Source organism: Lissotriton vulgaris, chromosome 8 (assembly GCF_964263255.1).
Source record: "Lissotriton vulgaris chromosome 8, aLisVul1.2, whole genome shotgun sequence".
NCBI classification, from domain to species: domain Eukaryota; kingdom Metazoa; phylum Chordata; class Amphibia; order Caudata; family Salamandridae; genus Lissotriton; species Lissotriton vulgaris.
This window is the reverse complement of record NC_141696.1, coordinates 151,735,528-151,759,045: the sequence shown is the minus strand read 5'-3', so window position 1 is coordinate 151,759,045 and position 23,518 is coordinate 151,735,528. Positions and strand designations below refer to the sequence as shown.

At 45.3% G+C, this 23,518-nt stretch overlaps 1 protein-coding gene across 1 annotated transcript in view; it reads right to left on the bottom strand.

Annotated features, from left to right (window-relative positions):
* Positions 1-6: 6 nt before the first annotated feature.
* The window catches only part of MOGAT2 (monoacylglycerol O-acyltransferase 2), a 473,111-nt gene continuing 449,599 nt past the window's right edge, over positions 7-23,518 (bottom strand). The window contains exon 6 of the mRNA XM_086933863.1: positions 7-511. Coding sequence (XP_086789989.1) covers positions 357-511 — 155 coding nt within the window. The 3' untranslated portion in view covers positions 7-356. The remainder of the gene's footprint in view (positions 512-23,518) is intronic.

Genomic DNA, 23,518 nt, shown 5'->3' with positions numbered 1-23,518 from the left:
GACATTCATACAAAACGATGCTTCGTTTTTATTTTGTTAATGCATACACAATTTCAAGAGGTTGAAATTAATTTTACAAAAATATAGAAAAGGTGCATTAATATCAAATTTGAGGCAAACTGAGTCTCCGTACATGTCATAAAAATGTTTTAAGATGTAGTATTATTGGTATGTTAAAGGTAGATATTTACAATGGTCTCTGGACAAAAAAATGGGAAACTTTGAAAGTTGCAACAAAGCATCATTAATATATTTATTGTGTAGCACAGTATCTCATCACCTTATTCATGATCATTCAAACGCATTTTAGAATGACAACAGGCACAGGCACAAATATGGAGGCATGTCCTGTGCGCCTACACAAACTCCAGGTGCCTGTCTGCTGGGACGTTGTATTGTGTTTTGTGTTCCTCAAATAGTTTGGACAGCTCCTCCATGTAGATCTTATGGATGCGATCAATTTCCTTGTCCGTGGGGTTCTGGTTCGGCTCGACCTTGATTGGCTTTCCCACTAAGAAAGAAACACAGGGACATGTGTGAGCACAGGCCAGTAAGATGGTGTACTGTTGCAAAGTCTTAAAACCTTTCATTATAAAAACCAGTAAGCCCTTAAAAAACATATTGCTTGTATTAGGTAATTAAGTGGGGAGATAACATAATACAGCATGTGCATTTGTAAAGCGCACGTTCACCGCAAAGTGCACTCTGGCGCTGAATAACAGATGTTCATTGTTACCAACTCAATGGTACTCATTTTATCGACTTAAGAAGGATAAAAGGCTGAATGGACCCACCAGGGTTTGAACCTGTGACCATGAGGTCAAACACAAGACTCTACAGTGGGTGCATTAGTCCACTAAGCCACCAGAAGTGACAAATAATTGGCTAACCGCGACACCAGCTTGGTACGACTTTTAATGTGCAAAGCAATACGATGCATTAAACTTTGATATGTCCATAAGGATGTGAGACAGGTAGAACGTGCAATGTTGAAAACCACAGTATGCAAATATTATTACACATGTCATGCAAAATATATCCAATTGATTTCCTTTATTCATTCGCAATGCTGAAAATGCCTTATCCTTAGAAGTGGAAATCCTTGTTTTATACGTGGCTGAGCGTGGTATTTGTGAATAAGAGGTGGAACTGAGTCTGTTTATTAGTAATGCGCCTAACACATTGAATCAGCATGGTATCTGAACGCTGCATTTGTGGTGGCTAAGGTGCCTACACATATATTTCAATTATAAGGTAGACCTAGGAAAATGCTTCCCACAAAGAAGCATAAGTAATCGGCATTTTTATGCATCCTGCTGCATGTACTTCAATGTAGTTCCAGTTTTTAATAAAGTTACATTTTCTTGTGCTTAACACTTACCTATGTGCATACAATTATCACCTTCCATTCCTATCGCCCAGAAAAAGTGCACTTTCATTCATAAGTGGAAATACATGTATTTGTATTTACTATATCACATGTTTTTTCATCTTTTATTAGGAGAGCAACTGCAAACATTTCTATAGAGTCAAATGATGAACAATCCAAACATTAAAATGTGTAAACTCAACATACATTTATATGGTTCCAACATTATAAATAATTTGATGATGGACATGTAATGCAACTAAGAAATAAAACATAATTTCAGTATACCTTCATCATGCTACAACATACTTTTATTAGTTTTAAGAATTAAAAAAGACAGAGGAGCCACGCCAGCGACCAAGATGGCCGCATAGGGTCTCGGCTCCGCCGACCTCCCCTTCCTAACTAGATATTCTGCCTCACATCCTGAGCGCCAGCCCCACTCCCTCGTAGGGGAATTGAAGCGACGCCCGTGGAAGTAATTTTCAGCGCCCCCCCGAGATCGGGTGATGAAGCAGCGCCGTGGTGTAAATTGGGGCCTGCTTTGCCTGAAAAGCCGGGGCCTCGAGTAGTGGTGCGGCCGCCTCTTAGTGAGTCAATATCGGCCGCCGCGGACCGGATGAGGGCAGCCCGATCTGGAGGTGAGAGGTGACTGGCCCGAGATCGGCGGCGAGCCCCATATCTTAGGAGCGCTGGATGGTGGAGTGGAGAAGAGGTGCAGGCAGGGAGCTGGTCGCTCTTGAGCGACAGCCCCGAGCGAGCCTTTATGCCCTTGGGCACTGCCCGGTGACACTGTGCTTTGGCAGCCCGGTTCGAGCTGATGTGTGGACCTGATGTTGTCCCCCCTTACCCCCCCTGAGACTCGGATAGCGCTCGTTTGGCGTTTGCAGGGATTTCGCTGCAACACTCGGGGGCGGCTGTCGGCTCTTGTGGTGACCGGTTCCAACGATCTGAAAGCAGGGCGGCCCCGGGAAACGGGAATGGCGACGCCTCCCGGGGAGGTTGCATGGAGACCAGAGATGGCTTAAACGACCGTGCAGAATGGAATATTAGCGGTACTGGCCTGGAGAGGGACCCCTGCCAGCGTACCGGAGGCGGCCAGACACCGGAATACATCACATGAGAGGACCCCAAGACCACCCGATGTGAGATACGTCCGACTTGACAGATGCAACTGGGGAGAGCTGTGGGGTGACACTGACATATTTCCAGCAGTGATAAGGGGCTGCACGGGAGAGCTCTGGAGCCGCCGGCCGGCATCTGGGGGAGATCCAGGTGGGCCCGCCTGCCACACCATTGGCCTTGCGCAGTGGTAGATCCTGCCAGGAGGTGGTAACCGCTGTGTCTGAGCTGTGGAGTATTTTGACTGTGGGGAGGAGTGGACAGGCCCCCAGGCCACTTTGAGACTCCCCGAGAGTTGGACATTTTGAGAGAAGCGGGCCAGTTCGGGCGACCGGAGACGATCTGGCAGGAGCCGGTGGAGTGAAATCGGAGACAACCCATTATTGATTTGTGGGGAGGGTAGAGACGCTGTGACCCTGATGACGGTAGGGAGAGGTTTAACTTGTTATCGGACGGTGAGATGGCGGCAAGAGTCGATCTGGATAAGTCCCAGCCTAAATCCACTAGGGGGGCCAGAAACATCCAATCCAACAAATTGGATCGCTAAACTCAGCCTAAAGGGTCGCCTGTGTACTCGAAAAGAGACCCTGTTGGGGGGGAGGAAGACACTCCGCCAGAAGTGAGCCGACACTGGCGGATCTCATGGTGGCCATAACTGGAGTGCAAATGTCCCTGAGTCAGAGAATGGAGGCCCTGGACAACAAGCTGGACACTGTAATGATCGAGATGGGGCTGATAAGAGCGGATCTCACCAAGGCAAGTGAGAAAGTCAAATCGCTTGAAATAAAGACTAATACCCTCATAGATGATGTTAGCGAGTTAAAGCCTCAAGAACTCTTATCGGCCGTAAGCTGGACGGCTATGAAGGAAGGGCACGACGCAACAACGTCCGTATACTGGGGGTGCCGGAGAAATCAGAAGGTCAAACGTCAGATCTCTTAGTTGAGGACCTTATCCTCAATCACCTAAAACCTAAAGGTCTTAGTAATTTCTTCGCGGTTGAGCGAGCCCACAGAGTACCTGGAGGTAGACCTAGACCGGGCCCCCCCCCCACATCCCATGATTGCTAGAGTTCTCAATTTCCGGGATAGAGATGTGATCCTTCAGGCTGCCCGTAATGGTGCTCCATTGCGATTTGAAAATGCAACTCTATCCTTCTTCCCGGATTTTACCCAGACTGTACAAAAGAAACGACAGGGGTACTTGTCGGTGAAGAAAAAACCGAGAGACTAGGGTATAAAATACGCTATGATGTTTCCGGCCCGCCTTCGGGTGGAGTTCAATGGGAAGGCCTGGTTTTTTGACAATCCTGAGGTGGCTGCAGATTGGTTGGACAGTATACACATGCCAGACTCCGAGAGTCAAGACCGAGCGGAGGTGGATGATCAATGATTTCGTAAATAGGGGACTCAATGGGCTTAAATGTCTCATTCAACACGCACACGGTGCCGGTTAGCTGGAAAAAGGCGGTGGTTTTGCCACTCCGGAAGAAGCCTAACATCAGCTATGAGAAATTGGACAATCTCCGGCCTATCTCACTGCTACCCTATATGGAGAAGGTGGCAGAAAAGGTTGCCAATTCCCAGCTTATGGCTTTTATGGAAGAAGCCAACCTCCTGCACCACACTCAATTTGGCTTTCAGGCATTACATTCCACAGAGTCAGCCTTGCTTATGGCCTTGGAGACTATTAGGCAGGGAGCAGATGAGGGTCAGACAATGGCGCTCATTCTCTTAGATCGGAGCATCGCCTTTGACACTGTGGCACATTTCACCTTGCTACAGTGTCTGAATAGAGGTGGTGTCTCAGGTTCTGCTCTCAAGTGGATACAATCATTTTTGAAGGGACGCAGCTTCCAAGTCAGGCAAGGTTCACATTACTCTGATTCTGTTAATCTGGATCAGGGAGTGCCACAGGTTTCTGCCCTTAGCCCTACCCTATTTAATTTATATGTATCCCCGGTGGCTGGGTTAGTGGAGGGCTTTGGAGTCAGGATTGTGTCATACACAGATGACACACAGCTGGTCATCTCGCTATCGCGGGCGCCGAGTGTTGATGCATCCAACCTCAGAGCATGTATGCAGGAGTTTGCCACTTGGATGGCGGACAACTGCCTGAAGTTGAATGGGAGCAAGACAGAGGTGATTGTGGTGGGTGGGGGCCCATCTATTTGGTCATCGGTATGGTGCCCCTCGGATTTGGGTCCTGCTCCGACACCAAGCCCCCTGGCAAAGAACTTGGGTGTATGGGTAGACTCCAACCTAACTTTTGAATCCCAGATCAGACGCGTGGTGGGGACGTGTTTTGGTGTCCTGAAAAGCCTGCGAAAAACCATGGATCTCCTCCCGATTGAGGCCAGGAAGAAGCTAGTGCACGCACTTGTTAAGTCATGCCTGGATTATGGCAACATTTTTATCTGGGTGCCACGGCTAAAAGTCTGAACCGGCTCCAGGTGATGCAAAATGCTGCTGCACGGCTTGTGCTAAGACGGCCGAGGCGGACTGATTCCAAAAAAGGATTTGACACTCTTCACTGGCTTCCTGTCAGGCGCTCTGTATGTGCCACCGCATTGTCCAAGACAGGGGCCCCAGAGATCTCCTAAGCCTCATTACCTATATAAGCCCGCACGGTCCCTTAGATCTAGTGGAGCGGGTCTGGTTCTCGTCCCAAAAGTGAAGAGGGATCGGATGGGTGGAAGGTTTTTCAGGCTTCTGGCGGCCAGAAAGTGGAATGAACTTCCCGTTGAGCTCCGGTTGGAGCCATCGGAGAGCAGTTTTAGATCAGAGCTCAAAACGTACCTGTTCCGAAAATAGGGGAGCACGCTGCTATCTGCAGGGTTGGGGGGGGGGGTCTCGCTCGGCTACTCACTAGAGCGCGGGGACATGCCATCTGGCGTAACCAGGCGCTTTACAAGCTCCCTTATTAATATTATTATTATTAAATAGCTGTTAGTTGCTGGGGGGTGGGGCTTGGGGACATAAATGTGGATCCCCGGCTTCACTGTATTCTGCAAGTAAATTCGTTGGATTGATTAATATAGGGGTGATAATGAAGGTCGGGGAGGGGGTGGCGAGTCAGTCTAATGGCCCTACTCTGTTTTCTACTTTTAGTTACCTATAGATTAGTTTGGGGCGACAGGCACACTGCTAGTTGAGGATGAGCGTTTGCTGCATGCAGGGGTGCAGAGTGGAAGAGGGGGTTCAGATTCGAGGGGTGTTTTAAGTTTCAGTTTGATTTTGGGTTTTTTCTTGCATCAGGTGACCTAGTTGTGGTGTATCATTTCAATGTCTTCTGGTAGACAGGGGTTGGGGATTGCCACACTCAGCAGGAATGTGAATAGGCTAGGGGACAAGATAAAAAGAGGGATAGTTAACGAATTGATTAGGAGACACTCCCCAGATGTGGTATTGCTACAGGAGACACATCTGATTGGTAATCGTTGTATGGCGTTGCATAAAGGGGGGTACAAATTAGTGGCGCATGCTAGATTTACCACGGGTTCTAGGGGGGTGGGGATCCTAGTGAGAAATTCCTTCTCTCTGACTATCCAGGCCACATGGGCGGACAACCGAGGTAGATATATTGGTATTTCCGGGATGTGGGAGGGGAGAACTGTTACTTTTTTGTCTGTATATATTCCACCGGCCCTACAGGCCAACACCTTTCGTGACCTGTGCAAATTTTTTTTAACTCTGCCTGTTGGGATGTTGATTGTGGGAGGAGACTTTAATGCTGTAATGAATGGCGAAGTAGATAGACACCCTGCCCAAATTTTGCGGCCGTTCTGGCGGTGTTTATCAGACTTTGTTGAAACCACAGGGCTTGCTGATGGGTGGCGGCTGAAAACCCCAGGAGAAATACACTACACACATGCCTCTGCCGCACACCACTCGCTCTCAAGGATAGATTATGTCTTACTGCCGGCATCACAGGTGGCATGGATCCGAGAAGTGCGTTATTTGGGTAGGGGGATATCTGATCACTCGCCGGTCTGGCTTAGTGTTGAGGTGGGACAGAGAGATGTAGGTAGAATTGTCCGCATAAACGCATGGCAGTTGAGAGACCCTGACACCAAGCAGGAGATTATACAAATCACGGAACGGTCCTTCCAGAACAAAGTGGGAACGGTGGAGTCAAAGTGTTCCCTGTGGGAGGCATACAAGGCCGTCATCAAAGGGGAAGTGTTATTGATAGTCTCGGGGAAGATGAGGAGGGGCCGGGCAGAGGTAGACAGAGTGGAGGCAGAATTGATAGCCTTGGAGAGGGAGGTGTCGGGAGAAGCCGCCCCAGAAGAGAGGCACCGTTTGAGACTCCTCCGAGATGAATATGGGAGGCTGGCTAGAGACAGGGCCAAGATGCAACATGCCTATACCCAGAAGAGGGTTTATGAGCACGGTGACAAAGCTGGGAAATTGATCGCGTGGCTGAAGAGAGGAGAATGGGCATCGCGATTGGTGCCAGAGTTGCAGACAGAGTGCTTAGGTAGAATAACAGATCCGCAACAAATAGTAGAGGAGTTCGGGACCTACTATAGCTCAGTGTATACAGCGGCAGGTACATATACAGAGGCCGACAACGCGGATATGATACACAATATCTCGATGCCCGCACTCTCGGAGGAAGACAGGGATTATCTGGATTCCCCCTTCACAAATGATGAGGTTACACAGGCTATTAGAGGGGTTCACTCCGCGACTTTGGAATGGCTCTAAACTCACTGGCCCAGTGCATGGGTGTATTCTAGGTCACAGAGACAGGACCATTTCTAAAGCTGACAACTTTTCAATTACTTTGAACATTCCAAGTCTACGGCATTTTAGTCCATGTATCCGAACATGTCATCAGGACAAAAGACACCTAGACACTGAAAGGAATTCTCCACCTTTATTTATTTTGTTTAAATTTGTTTATTGATTCTGCATTTGTGGTACGCATCAGTTTAATGGTTACATACCAATACAATTCTTTCCCAGCAGTAATGAAGCTGGGCAATCGTATGTCACAGTGTGCTTCTGTAAAAAAGGGAAAGAAGAAACTTTAAACTGTGTACAATATATTTTATTTATTTATTTAAAGGCTTGTATAGCGCTAGAATCGACTCCTGAATGAGTATCTCTGCGCTCAAATATAACATTGGTGTAATAAGGGGGTTAACATATTCGTCTCTCCTCGCAAAAACCAAAGAAATGATAGTGACGTCTCGTTCTAAACTTCGTGTAGCATACTACTGTGGTGTTGATCTATGCGCGTGTGCGAGTCACTCGTAGTTCTGTTTTACTGTAAGTGCATGCCTCCGCCAGTGTCTTCGCTTCATGACAGGTGTTTGTGGCGGGCTGTGTCGTCTGGCCTTCGTGAACGTCAGTGAGGAGGGGCACAGTTCTGTCTCTCAGTGCATAGTGGTGAGCCTAAGTCTCATGCATAAGTGCGCCTTATGTTCTTCACCTGGCACTCCAGGCGTCAGTTGCTGCCTACTCAGACGCGCTATCTACTTCTTCGGGGTGATTTTGCCATATAGAGCAAAAGTCCATCAGAATTGCATCCCATCCCGCTGCTATTGGCTGCTTTTGGATACCTATCTCATCTTCCTGACGCAGCACTATGCTCTCTGCCTGTGCCCAGCAAAGGAGTGATTGGCACCAGGACTGTATCGGGGGAGGCTCTGGAGATTTCCATCGCCTCGTGAGTAAACGCTTAGCTACTATTAGCCCTTAATCCATGTAGAAGGATGTCACTTTATGTTTACTAGACCTTTTGTATAATCCCAAGATACATACATCCCACGACCAGGCAAGTGTGCCCTCTGTGCACTGTGTTAGATTTATGGTAACCGCTCCCCAGTTTGATTGCATAGATGTACAAGCCCATAGCATATGTAGTAGGCCCAAAATTGCTTCACCCGATCCTGGTCAGCTGGCATCAGTACGATTAAAATATTTGTTTATTTTGGCTGGGTTTATTAAGCCCTATGGATGATATAGTACTGTATGAGCCGGAATCTGGCATTGCGGGGGACGCGGGTGGGGCTCCTGGGGATGTGCTCCCACTCTTGTTCGGTACTGGGACGCCGCAAATCTGCATCCCAGTGGGCGTGGAGGGATTACGGCCGCGGTGCTGTGTGTATCCTCAAAGAGTCCGCAAACCATCTGACTAATTGGCGATTCGCGCCCAGTTCATGCAGGTATTGTACAGTCAGGTTTTGGCCGGCTCCTATGCGATATCGCTCCATGCCATTTGCAGCGTGCACACCACTGCCGCGTTTAGTAAGAACTGCCCCCGAGGTAGGCCCATGTCTTCTGCAAGGGTGTTGAACGGTAAAAGTTGTCCACGCTATACAACAAGCCCCCTAACGTTAAGATACCAGCTTCTTCCCATTGGGGTAATTCCGCACTGGTGACCACTTGGTGCCCTCTAGGCGTGCCGAGTATTGGGAGTGATGGCGCATACGGGACCACATGGTGTGTGATTCGCAGGATGCAACGGAAACGGTGATGAGCCACCTCTATCAGCAATTGGGCAGGTGGTCTGCCCTTTCTGTTAGTATGAAACAGTGCCACCATCTGCGGGTGGGTAAGACCTGGGTCACGAGTCGCTGAGTCTTCCTGATGGCGTGCATCCAGCCATCTCGCCACCCACTGGAGCTGTGCTGCAAGATAGTTCCATATTGAGTGGCGAGAGACCCAACTGGCCACCGAAGGGTACATTTTGATTAGCGCCACCCTGCTGTGCGACCCACCCCAGATGAACTTCCACACATCCAGTTCCAGGGCAGCTACTAAACAGTGTAGATTTCAGACATAGGAGTAGGAATTCTCTAACCATTATATCGTCTGTTGAGGTGACTGTGCCAGAGATTGTTAGACTAGCAGGATTGGTATGTAGAGTTAAGGTGTTAAAAGTAAGGTTGCTTCAAAGGGACTTTGGAAGTGCCCCTCTGTCTGTGAATGTGACTTTCTTGTATGTGATAGAAGGTCAAGGGAGGCCAAAAAGCCATAATCCATGCTGAATTGGACAAGGTGCTTCGAAAGGGACAGTGAACTCCTAACACTCCCTTTGCATCATACACCCGAAAACAATTTATTAGTGCACATCCCCAAAAAAGAAATGTGTGTACACATTTTTTTAATATTCCGTTTAGGACAGTCAACTTCACAATGCATGTTAAGATTTCATTACAAGACCGGAGGCTACCATTATGCATACAACTTTTAATGCAGTTCCAAACAGCCGCATATGTCATAAAGCAAAGTTCCAACTTAGAATCAACAATAGCAAGTATCACTAGGCAATCAGCCTCTTTTAAATGCGGCTCCAAACAGATAAGTCATGTTTTTTCTTATCCTCCTTATCATTATTGATTGTTATCTGATTATGTACCTATTATAACCCATGTATTATCATTCTTTACATGTTGCTGACATTTGCCTTGCCTTTATCTGCTAAGCGCTTTAGTTTCTAAATGACTTGTTCCTTACCCTACCCCTGATTCGGGCACCCGTTCTCCAATTTACGGAGATCGGCTTCCCCTCATTGTGTACCCCCCCCCCGCCTTTTCGCCGCTTTTCACTACAATTGCCATCGCATTATTTTTACCGATTTCGGCCTCGGTTTATACGCCTTTGCCGATTTTGGCTTCAGTTTATACGCCTTCACGTGAGGCAGCTGGCATTTTACCTGCTTACATTTCTGCACTTTCCCTCACTGCCGCCATGTCCGCCGGGACCCGAGCGTTAAAGAAATGACCCTTGGCAACACACGCGCTACGTGCGCTGGTTGCCAAGGTACTTTCCCCAACTGCCACCAATGTAAACACCTCAAGTGCCGAGCAACAAATCTTTTCTCCGCTCGTGCCGATTATAACAGTCCCTTTCTAACGCGCTGCGTTTTATGGGTCTTGTTTACTGTTTCTTGCCCTATTCCCATATCCCAACACCCACCCCAGTATTACTAGTTAAGGTTTATTCAGAGGTGTGCCTTCGTTAATATAAAAAAAAAAAAAAAAGGGAGCAGATTACTTATAATTTAATAGAAAGCATTTTATAATATATATATAAAAAAAAAAACGAGTTCAGACCTTTAATATCATTTTACAATCATGTCTGACTCAGATTCTGATTCACTACATAATAATACTATTGAATCAAATTTTAATGATGATGCCATCAAAAAACTCATACATAAGGAGATGAGATCTTGCATGTTCTCTACCTTATCTCAAGTTATATCATCAAAAAGACCCTTTATCAACGATAATAATGATCTTTCAGATCCAGAAGAGGTTGATGATGTAACGCAAAAAAGGGGTAAGAGGCTTAAAAAAAGTAAAAATATAGATTATACCCCAGAGAGCACGGGAGGTCCTAGCACCTCAAATTTAACAGGAGGTCATCGCACCTCATTTGCCTCAGGTGTCCCTCGCGGCACAAATTGGAAAGGTGTCCTCAGTGGCACAAATTTAATGGGTGACCCTCGCGGCACAATAAATCAAAGTGCTCTAGACAATGATGATGATGGCTCAGTATTCCCTGATGAATATATTCTTGACCTTGACGAAGACGATCAAGATATTGAGTCTTTTCTCTCAAATGAAATTGATGCTCCTTCATCTTCCAGAGATAATATTTTGGATCCTTTGGGAGAAGAAATGTTCTCCCCCTTTAATATTAAACATCCTAGGAGCTCTGAGTGGACCCCACATGAGCATGTATCCAAATTCATAACCAAATGGATTAGGAACCCATTAGAGAGAGAGACTCGCAATCTCCTAAGGGCGGAGTGTAACAGACCTTCTATTGAAGGTAAAGTTTGTCAAACTCCAAACCTTGATCCAGAATTAATTACTTATCTTTTTAAAATAGGAAGAGACCCACGCAAAGGTCTAGAAAGATCACTTAAGATTTGCCAGGATAAAGTCCTTGACATCACAGGTCCTCTAACAAAAATAATTGACGCTGCCGAGGAAAGTTTTTTTTTTTTTAAACCTTTATTTGGAGACAAGCAGGAAAAAGGGAAGTGCATACACAATACATACAGTCACATATGGCCATTACAATGGTACGTCAGAACCAAAAAATTAGAAAATGAGATACAAGCAAGGGCAAGATCGCAGACCATCCAATACACGGAGCAAAATCGGAATGTACAGTGCAAATTAGAGAGCAATGATCCAGCATGTACAGGCAAGCCAATTAAACAATACAGTATGGACACATTCTGTTAGCGTATAGCATATAAAAAAAAGGAGACTCAGACAAAAGGGACACATAAAATAAAGATACCTTACAGGGACACGATCTCATGTCCTAGCCACACACTTGTCGTAAAGGGAACCCCAACCCCCAAGAGGAGACAACCCAGCCTCTCCCCCGATACTAGGAGATCAGCAGGTGTAACATAAAATCCCAGCCCACAATATTGCCATTAACCAATCCCTTCACGGTCCCCAAGTTCAGAATCAGAGTCCTGCACAGCTCTGGTCAGGATGTACACCTGGAGCGGACTCCAAAAGTCCTTCGGTCTGCGTCGGACAGGCATCAAGTCAGCGTAGACATTGTATTGATCCTGACAGTATATGAGGTCAGTCACCCAATCCTGAAAGCGCGGCACTCTGCCACGACCCCAGCAACAAGCAACCCTACGCTTAGCCAGCAGCAAGGCCACATCAACAAATCTACGGTGAGAGGCAGGCACGTCCTTAGAGTAGCCCATCAACATCACTAAGGGGCCAAATGCCACCCCACCCTCCGCCATAATCTGCAGGGCTTCATGAACCTGAGTCCAATATTCCAGCACCCCCGCGCAGCTCCAAGCCAAGTGCAGGAAGTCAGCGCCTTCCGCACGACACCTAGCACACCTGTCGTCCTCCGCTAAATGAAACCGTAGTTTCCTCGCCGGGGTATAATAGTACCTCTGAACAAACTTGTAATGGATAATTTTAAGGCGACAACTAGAGGAAACATTGGCCGTGAGCCCACAGCAGTACTTCCATTGCTCATCGGTAATAGGGGCTCCCAACTCAGCAACCCATTGCTCGCGCACCCGATTGGCTGGGACCGAACGCTGTCTGCGAATAGCCCCGTATAATTTCGACACCAGGTGTCGCCCATCTGAAACCAAAAGCATGTGGAGGGGGAGGGTAACCCCAGGCTCCGAAGGGAAATCCGGTAGAATAGCACGCATGCCCTGCCGTAAGCGGATAAAGTAGAACAGCTCCAGAGGGGAGCAAGCAGCCACTCCGAAGAAATGAGCCTGCGTGCGGAAGGCACCTTCATCCCCACGTGAGGATGCCGAGCCGTCGACACAGTCGTTGAAACCCCGTTTCCAACAACAGCGACAAATCAGGATGAGAAGACAGAGGCAAGGTCGGCTGCCGAGGAAAGTTACCTTAACGGTTGCCCTCTTGATACACACTCCATTCGCGGATGGAGTCAAAGGGCTCTAGTCCTCTTAGGAAATGCAAACGCAGGACTTAATTGCGAAAGAAGAAGAGTGGTTCTTACCAAAATCAGCCCCAAACTAACGGACATGGCTGAAAAAGAAACCTCTATCAATCCAAAAGGTCTACTTTTTGGAGAAGATTTAATAAGAAGCCTGGGTAAATATGTATCGACCTTTACAGCCTTGGATAAAGCGCACCAAAATATGAAAAAAGTTTTCAATTACAACAGTAACCTTTTTGGAAGGGCCGGAAGAAGAGGGCAATCTTCCGGCCGCTTTAATCGACGCCCCTTCCCAAGAAACAGAGGAAATTTTGGTAGAGGTTACCAACCATCCAACCAACCACAGTTCTACCCACCCAGAGGAAGAGGTTTCCGCTCGAGAGGATTCCGAGCCAGAGGAGCGTCTACCGAATCCACCCCTCAAAGTGAGTACTCCTCCCCCTCCCCTTTCTTCCAACCTAAAAGTGGGTGGGAGACTGAAGTTCTTTTACAACAATTGGAAAAATATTACTCAAGACCCTTGGGTTCTAAACACCGTTCTTGGTTTCTCAATAGATTTCATCCAGATTCCCTTCCAGAACTCTCATCCAACACCGATTCCCCTCACACTAGATCAAGAAAAAATTATAGAAGAGGAAATTTCCTCAATGCTACAAAAAGGAGCAATTTCAGAAGTTCCTATGGGACTGATGAAATTCATAAGTACTTTATTCGTTGTGGAAAAGAAAGACAAGGGTTGGAGACCAGTAATAAATCTCAGGGAACTCAACAAATTCCTGGTCTATCGACATTTCAAGATGGAGGGCATCCATCTTCTAAGAGACCTCTTGCTAGAAGGCAACTGGTTGGTCAAATTGGACCTGAAGGACGCCTACTTTACAATTCCCATGGCAATGGATCACCAACCCTATCTTCAGTTTCTTTGGAAAAACCATCTCTTTCAATTTCTGGCTCTACCTTTCGGCCTCTCTTCTGCCCCTTGGTGTTTCACCAAACTACTGAGAACAGTTGTTTCATGTCTAAGAGAAAAAGGGATTCGTCTCATCATTTACTTAGACGATATCCTGATTCTTTCTCAAGATTATACTCAGATCATCAAAGATCTCAAGACAGTTATGGACCTTTTAGAAAATCTGGGTTTTATCATAAACAGAGAGAAATATATTCTGGTTCCCTCAAAAAAGATGGAGTTCCTGGGCTTCACAGTAGACACAACAAAATGTCTTCTCCTTCTCCCTCCCAAGAAGATTACCAAAATCAGAAAGGAGATAAGACACGTATTGAAACAAGAAAATCTCTCCTTGAGAGAACTAGCCAGACTTTTGGGTCTCCTATCTTCTTCCATTCAGGCCATTTTTCCGGGACCACTGAATTATCGAGCTCTTCAGAGAATAAAAGCAAGGGCTCTCAGGTCGGGCCTTTGGTACGGAGACCGTATTTCCTTAAACCAAGAAGCGATCTTAGAACTAACTTGGTGGTTAGACAATCTAGATGCATGGAATGGGAGAGCGATTTTTGGTTCAGCACCAGATTTTATTCTAGAATCGGATGCCAGCCTTCATGGCTGGGGTGCTTGTCTTCAGGACCAGAATACTGGAGGAATTTGGTCGCAAGAAGAATCTCTGCACCATATCAATTATCTAGAATTAACCGCAGGTCTTTATGCTCTAATGAGCTTCAAACATTTTCTCCAAGGAAGATCGGTTATACTAAAAATGGACAACATGTCTGCTGTAGCGTACATAAACCGCTTAGGAGGGACCAAGTCAGAAGACCTCTCCAATCTAGCAAAAAAGCTTTGGTTTTTCTGTCTAGAACACAAAATCTCCCTCAGAACAGAATACCTTCCCGGGAAATCCAATCTTTGCGCAGATTGGAATTCAAGATTTATTCGGGATTACAGCGATTGGAAACTCAACATTTCTGTTTTCAACTCACTCAATCATTTCTGGGGTCCATTCCAAATAGACCTATTTGCAAGCAGGTTAACGACCTAATTGGTTTCCTATTTCAGCTGGATGCCCGATCCTGGTGCTCTAGCAGCGAATGCTTTTCTCCAATCTTGGAAAGGGATCAACGCTTATGCCTTCCCTCCTTTCGCAATGATTCAGAGACTTCTTCAGAAACTGAGACAGGAACAATCCTCAATTGTCCTAATAACTCCCTTCTGGCCATCTCGAGCGTGGTTCCCAACAGTTCTGGAACTAACTTACGATTCTCCCTTCCTAATTCCTCCTCTGACAGATCTTCTCACAGACGGTCATATTCACCCCCTTATACAGACAGGGAATTTGAACCTTCTTGCCTGGAAGGTGTCAGGAGATCTAACGATCTCGCAAGACTTTCGTCAACAGCTTCAACTCTCCTTGGAGAGTCATGGGCCCCTGGGACTCATTACAGATACAACAACATTTGGAAAGTCTGGTCACGTTGGTGCTTGGAAAGGGACTTGGATCCCGTGGAGGCACCTATTGTTGATATAGTCAATTTTCTCGGAGAACAATTCGATAGAGGATTAAGTTAAAGATCTCTCAATTGTTTTAGATCTGCTATTTCTGCCGGACACTCTCTAATTAACAATAAAACGGTAGGTAAAAATCCTATTATTTGCAGAATTCTTAAAAGTATTAGACTTAGAAGACCTCCTCGACCTAGATATCAATCTCTGTGGGATGTCAATTTAATTCTCCAGCTTTTCTGCAGTTGGCCTATTAATTCTCTCCCTAATAGGAGGAATCTTTCAATTAAACTAGCTACTCTTCTTTGTTTAATTTCATGCAGGAGAGTCTCTGATGTGAAAGCTCTTGATATTTCTTACAGATCTTATGATATGTTCGGAGTTAAATTTGAAATACATAGAAGAACTAAGACTATGTCTGATTCTATTTTCTATCCTCGCTTTGATAGTTGTACTAAACTCTGTGTTGTTCAATGTATGAAAGAATATGACATTAGAATGAATTCTCTTCGCCCTTTGGATGTTTCTCAATTACTTATTTCTTTTGTTAAACCCCATAGAGGAATTTCTTCCCCTTCTATTGCTAGATGGGTTAAGACAGTCATGAAGCTTGCTGGAATTGATCTGAATATTTTTAAACCGCATTCTATTAGAGGCGCAATGGCCAGTAAGTCTTTCTGGTCAGGTGGTAAGTTAGATGATATTCTTAAAGCAGCTGACTGGTCTAATTCTAGAACATTTGCTCATCATTATTGCAAACCTGTATCTCATATGTCTGATGTTGTGTTACATGGCTACCAACATGCATAATGGTAGCCTCCGGTCTTGTAATGAAATTGCGATTCTCCTATTACCATGACCAGAGAATCTGGATTTCATTAAAGACACGGAGGCTAACATTATCCCTCCCACCCTTTCCCTGGGTGGTTGATTAAATAATTTAATATCGTTTTTTCTTTACAGGAAAAGTTTGTTACATGCTTATTTACCTTTTGCTGACATTCTTTCCTTTCGCAAAAAATGTGCTTCCTTTAATTATAGGATTTATTAACATCCTTTCTTTTCTTTTCAGATAATCTTTCTGGATGATTCTTCCATCTTTTGGACCATCTTTTGGATCTCTCATGGATGGACGATGTTTTGGATTTATTCTTTCTTCTTCTTCAATTTTGATGTTACTCTGGAGTTTATTGGAACTTTCCTTTCTTTTGTCACCACATTTAAAAGAGGCTGATTGCCTAGTGATACTTGCTATTGTTGATTCTAAGTTGGAACTTTGCTTTATGACATATGCGGCTGTTTGGAACTGCATTAAAAGTTGTATGCATAATGTTAGCCTCCGTGTCTTTAATGAAATCCAGATTCTCTGGTCATGGTAATAGGAGAATCGCAATTATCTCCAGCGCCAATCCTTTGAATGCAATAAATTAAGTCCAGAGTAATCTACGATGCCCAGGCTTCTCATAATTTGCTTCAGGTCGGATCTTTACAGTTTAAATCCTTCGTCACCTTAAAAAAAGTCTTGCAAGTTTTTGTGATCATTAAACTGGTGTATGCGACAGACGTGTGCATTATAAATATGTGTTTCTCTTGGCTGAAACATGTGAATTTATTATTATTAATTATTATGAGTTGTATTTTGCCACTGCTGACTTGAGGGGACTTATCATTTAACACTTTATGTTGTGTTCTTACTCTTGCCCCCGGTTTATCCTCTGTCCTCAGCTTGCTCTGCTTTTCTCTCCTCCTCTGCTCCCTATCACACTTCATGTGCCACTCACTCACTCAGCGCACAAAATGAGATAGGTCCTGGTGGGGCTGAGGGAGGGCTGGACCATTTATAAATCTAAACACACACAAAGGTCCCCCCTTTCTCAAATTACTTTCAATATACTTTCAACTAGGACCAAATAAACAATCTCATTAAATCTGGTCCGGTATATTTATTTATACCTCTTGATCATGTAATTTCATACAAAACAGTTTCTAATGGCAGAGAGAGAATACACAATACAAAAGATTACTTACAATCTTACTCAGTCAACAATTAACACAAAACATTGCAAGATTTGTATCCAAAAAATGACATCAACAAAACATCCAGAAACAATACAAATAACAACTCATCAATTTTAGAATATACTAGACCATTTCTGTAGTCACAATTATTTTGTAAAAAAAGCGAACTGATTCATAACAAGAGCAACAAAATATGTGTCGCTTAGTCAAAAGACACTAGATGTACTAATTGGCTCTTGATGGATTTGCCGACGCGTTTCAAGTTCGGGCCATGAATCCCCAAACCATCATCAGGGCTCTGTTAGTCGTCTGTTTAGGATGCAAAAAAACATTGAGTTTTAATGACAACCTATTCACCTCTTCTCTAAAGTCGAACCATTTGGGTATAATATATACATGTACCTGTATCTTCCTATATGAGTGATCACTGGTAGCTTCTATTGATGGATGCACTCCTTTCTTCAGGTTTCAAGTGGAACACCTCTTTTTATAAAAAAATCTAAGGATGAACAACATATTGTCCGCTATTATGGGAAATACTTAGAAAACGCTAGGAAAACTGATTAGAATGATTAAGGAATTCATACCTCCGTCTACGCGGACTTGCGCTGCACAAGGGGGCGGAGGAGTTTCTGTATTTGATTTACTTTAATCCTATTTAAACAAAGACACATAGCGTGCTTTTAGCAGCCTTATTTATATCAGTTATTGTTGACGTTATTTTTCTATACACTATATGGCTGTCATACCTGTCGTGTAGTCCATATAATGATACAGCAGGGCTGCGTCATTTGTTCATCAGCAGCAACCTCGTTCACCTATTTAAACAATGCACTTGTCAGGGCGCTCATTTCTTGCAACACATCTCGTATCATTATTGTTGTTCACGAAGGAATCCCTACCTGTTTTGTTATAAAACGAGTTGAAGCCTCTCGCCGCCGTCCGTAGCCCCGTCCGGGGCTCGGCGTATAACGACCTCGCCTTTGTTACAACTCGCGAGTTCCAATTTTTCGATAGATCACTCACTCTCCTTAAAAAGAAGCGTAAAATTGTATCAGTCGCCATGTAGGCCAGAAACCGAAAGCCAATTGGACCCACACGTTTGTATTATCACAATACCTGTAACTGAGGTCTGCTCCGCTACATAAAGCCGATGCTCCTCGATCACTCGCTAGTCATTTGTGAAGTCGGCGGCCATTTTCGAATGTTTAAAAAGTCCATTATTATATTAGGTGCATTGTGGGAACTGAAGTTTTGAGGCGCCGCGAAAAACCCGAAGGTGTTCAAATACTCACAGTATTCCTTGTAAAGGGCGATTTACAACCGTAGCCCACTGTATTACACAATTAAATTGGAGATTAAATCGCACACTCTTTCTTCTGAAAGCAGAAAGTTGGTAATACATAAATGCTTTCTATTTATTGCAGGATACTCCTGCAGCCTCAGCATCTACAATCAGACAGTATGACCCCAAATCTCAAATTCTTGACAGTGCTGACATATTATTTAAACCAGTCATTACACAGTTAAATTTCAAAATTAGATATGCTTCTTTCTCAAGGAGCATCCTGTCAATGTCTGCAGGGCGCTGAAAGTTGTTCATTGTACAAAATACAGACCATCTAAAGTCATTCTCATTATGGGACATTTCGACAAAGTGTTCGACCATTGGGGCAGTGAGTATTTTCTGGACCTGTGTTGCCCTATGCGGAGGTTGACTTGCTGATTAGTTTTGCCAATATAGATCCTCCGACAGGGGCAAATAATCACGTAAATTACGTTTTTGGTCTTACAATTCGAGAAATCAAGATGTTCCCACGAAACTCCCTGATGTTGGAACTCAATTCCTTCAATGGTACTACCACATGAAACACAATTCCCACACTTATGGTCCCTTCTATTGGCTTCATGTCCCACAAAGCCAGAAGATCATGTTTTGGTTGGGGCTTAGGGAGGTCGGCTCTCACAATTTGTTGTCACAAGCTCCGGTTCTTTTTGTATGCAAAAATTGGGCGTGGAAAAGGACATTCCAAGTCCTCCAAAAAAAGCCAATTTTCAAGCACCGCTTGTCGCAACTTGTGTGTGTCAGGCCTAAAGGTGGTAACGCATACCATTCGATCTAGTTCCTTCTTCTCTTTGATTTGCAATAGAGTTTCCCGAGGGGTAAACCGAGCTCTTTTATAGGAATGCTTCAAAGCTTCCTTGGGTACACTCTATGGATCATCTCATTGCAAAATGCCTGGGCGTGATAGTCATAATCCCCTAACTCGGAGCAGTTTCGCCGAATAGGCAGCATTTGGCCATAAGGCAAAATTGCCTTCAAACTCCTGGGATGATAGCTTTTGTGGTGTAAGATGGTATTTTTATCCGTAGATTTCTTATATAGGGATGTTTTTTAATCTCCCATCATCACAGGTCACCTCAACGTCCAAGAATGTCATTCTCACGGTGCTTGTCTCAATCGAGAATTTAATGTCCCCATGACTAGTGTTGATCCATTCATGGAACGCCAAAAGCTAGGTCTGGCTCCCCTGCCACAGGAGCCAGACGTCGTCTATGTAGCGCCACCATTGTATGATATTTGCCATGTATGGGTTATTATTCTCCACAAACATGGTCTCATACTGTGCCATGTAGAGCACTGCCATTTCTGGGGCATAAGGACACCCCATGGCAGTGCCCTTCACTTGCATATAGAACCGGTTGTTGAATAGAAAATAGTTCTTTTGCAGTGCTTTCATTGCAAGTTTTAAAATGAATGAAGTAGGCACCCTGTGTGGCTTATCCCTTTTGTCCAAATACAGCTCAATTACCTCTAGGGCTTCTTCCTGTGAAATTTGTGTGTAAAGGGATGTAACGTCCATAGTCGCCATTATTTGTTTGGATGGACCAAAGCTAGTTCCTTCCACCTTTGATAAAAAATCTGTAGTATCTCTGAGATGGGATTTTACCTCCTTCAGGAAGGGCTTTAAGAAAAAAATCCACCTATTTGGATATTGGCTCCAAACAGGAGTCACAGCCCGATACAGTCGGGCGCCCTGGTGGTTCAGCTAGGTTTTTATGAATTTTGGGTAAAAGGTATAAGACCGGTATTCGCGGAAATTTTTTATTTAAAAATTCAAATTCCTTAATACCCAAAAAACCTTCCTCTCTTCCTTGTACCAACAACTCGGTAATTAATCCCTGAATCTGTCTCGTTGGATCCTCATTCAGAGCTCGATACCATGTGGTGTTGTTTACGTGTTTGAGCCCTTCAGCGACATATTTATCGCGAGGCCAAATGACAACGGCTCCCCCCTTGTCTGCCTGTTTTATTACAAGGGAGGGGTCTTCCTTAAGACTTTGTATTGCCTGTGGCTGTCCTTTACTGATGTTAGGAGGCACATATTTCTTGGTTCTTTCCATTTTGTTAATAGAAGATAACAGGATTTGCTCGAACGCCTGTATCTGTTTTGGAATATTCTGATATGGAACAAATTTAGATTTATTCCTTAATCCTGTTGTCTCAGTATTTTGGGATACCGGTTGGTTAAAAAAGAAGGCTTTGAGCCTCAGTTTCCTACAAAAATCTAAGGTTTCTATTTTCAATCTTGTAAAGTCTGTGCCTTGTAAACGCACAGATTAAGGATTAACAGGATTAAGGAATAAATCTAAATTTAAACTGACCAGTTCCTTTCCCCGGCTCCTCCTGTTCCTGCGCCTCCTACGACTCCGCCCCCCAACCACTAGACTACCTCACACAGCTCTACATCTCCCCCTTTCTTAACAAAGTGAGCTTAATGTCCTCAGTGTTCGCAGTTCTTCAATCCACCGCACGGGTTGGCGGACGGTCTGTTCTTCAAGCCTCAGTAGCGTCGAGTCAGTGGTGGGTTTGGCTTTGGTCACTCTTTCCGGTGTCTTGATCAGGGCGTTCTTGACCACAATGCGTGTGAGCTGTTCACTCTCACGGTCTGCAGTCATCATGTTTCCTTCTAGTGGTGTGACAGTTGGTTCGGGTGCTCGGTCCCTTTCATGAGTGGACAATGTTCTGGTCCTTTTATGGGCACCTGCGTCTACCCTTGCCCCCTCTTGTCTTGTCCGGTCGAGGGCGACACTGTCGTCCACCTCTGGGTCATGCACATCAGACAGTACGGTATTATCTGACGAGACTGTCTTGGTTCGGTTCGGTAGCTCATGCACAACCTCGGATTGTCTGACGAACTCGTTGTCTATCTGTGCATGGGCATGTTTTTCACTCATCCGATGATCTCTCTCTACTGACATGTCTGGCTTTCTCTGCGGAATGGCTGGCAGGTCCCTTCCCGTCCGGTGACTAAGGTCCACTGTCTCTGTTTTCCTTTTATAGGTCCTTTGAGTCAGCCTTTCGGACCCCTTCAGGGGTGACGGTGTCTGGTCCATGTCCGGATATGTTTGTGATTGGCATGACAGATTGTCTTGTGGTGTGGCTGAGTAATTAGAGACCTTAGTGTGTGTTACGTTGCTCTTGACAGGAAGGGTGCCCTTTGGTTCTATGGCGCGTTCGGGTGGTTGACGCCATGGCTGTTGGCGGGACCATGACTTGGTCAACTCACGGGATCGAACAGCTGTGCTCTCTGGGTCAGAGAAGTCTCTTGTTGACCTCCAGGATCGGACGGACGCGCTCTCTGAGTCAGAGGAGTTCCTGGCCATGGACGTGCTTTCTGGGTCAGAGAAGTCTTTTGTCGATCTCCAGGATCGGATAGATGTGCACTCAGTGTCAGAGAGATCCTTCTCCCCTTTCCTTCTCCAACGTTTCTCTGAAACTGTCTTTGGTAATGGATTTTTGAAGTCCGTAATCCATGGCGAATTGTTCTTCCCCTTTGAGTTGTCGTTGAGATGTTTCTCCGTGTGCCTTTGTTGGAACGTCTTCAATGCCGTCTCATTTGGGAGGTTGTTTGATGATCCTGTGCTTGTTCCTTGTGCTTGATCCCAAGCTTTTGCCTCATTGTCTTCTTGTTTGGTTCGTTGTAATGGAGGATCAGTCCGTCTTGTGTGACCTGTTTCTCCTTCTCTCTTGTTGGATGCTCCAACACTTCTGATTTGAGTTGTATGTGTTCTTCAGCCAGATGTTTCCTTGGACTCGTCTTCACTGCTTGTCGACTGATGTTCCTGCGCCGACTTCCGGTGTTGACCAGTGCGACCCCTTCTTCTATGGTTATTCTTTCTCTCCCACTTGCTGTGCCGGATGCCCTCTTGTCCAGGGGTGTGATCTGTCCCACTTGATGCTCTTTCCCCATCAGAGCATTGTGTGTCATACCTTGAGTGACTCCTTGAGGAACTCCTGGGAGGTGAACAACTTCTTGGAACGGTCTTTTGGATGGTCGACTCTGGGTCATCTGACTCCGGGTACTCCTTGGTTGACTTCGAGTGATCGGATGTTGAGGAGTCTGACCCTGAATAATCTGTGTCACTTTCTTTGTCACTGTATCTTTTCCGTTGTCTTTTTGCTGGTCTGCCTTCCCTCTCTCTCCTTTCAACTCTGTTTGTTTGCTGAGTTCTATCTTCCTCGGTATCTTGATGGTTTGCGCTTAGGTGCACGTCCTTCAACCTTTCTCTTGCTTTGATTTGCATTCCAATTTCGGCCTTCTTGATGATCTCCTTTAACGACCAATGCCCTTGCAGAATCTTACGCTTTGTGTCAGGGTTTGTGCAACCTTCAACGATCCGAAGTCGAACCGCATCCTCATTTGTGAAGGTGTTGAAGTGGCAACCTCGTACCATACTTTGCAAACGAGTGATGAAATTTGGCAGCGGTTCGCCTGGCTCCTGCCGTGCTGTATTGAAAGCTATGCGATTATGATCCACATCTGTCTGTGCGTTGAGATGAGCACAGAGCTCCCTTTGGAGTCTTTTGTAGATTTCTGTGTCCTCCTTGGAGAATGTCCTGATTGGGCATTGGCCCTCCGGACCCACCAAATGGAGGAGTAGTAGCAGACACTTCCTCTCTCTTTGCTCACCATTGGCCTTTAAGAAATCTTCTAGTGCTTCGAGCCACCGGTGTCGTTTGAGATCCGAGATCCAATCATCAGTCTGCATCGCCGGGGGCGGTACTTCATTGTATGGAGTGACCCGCCGTGCTATGTCTCCACCCGCCAT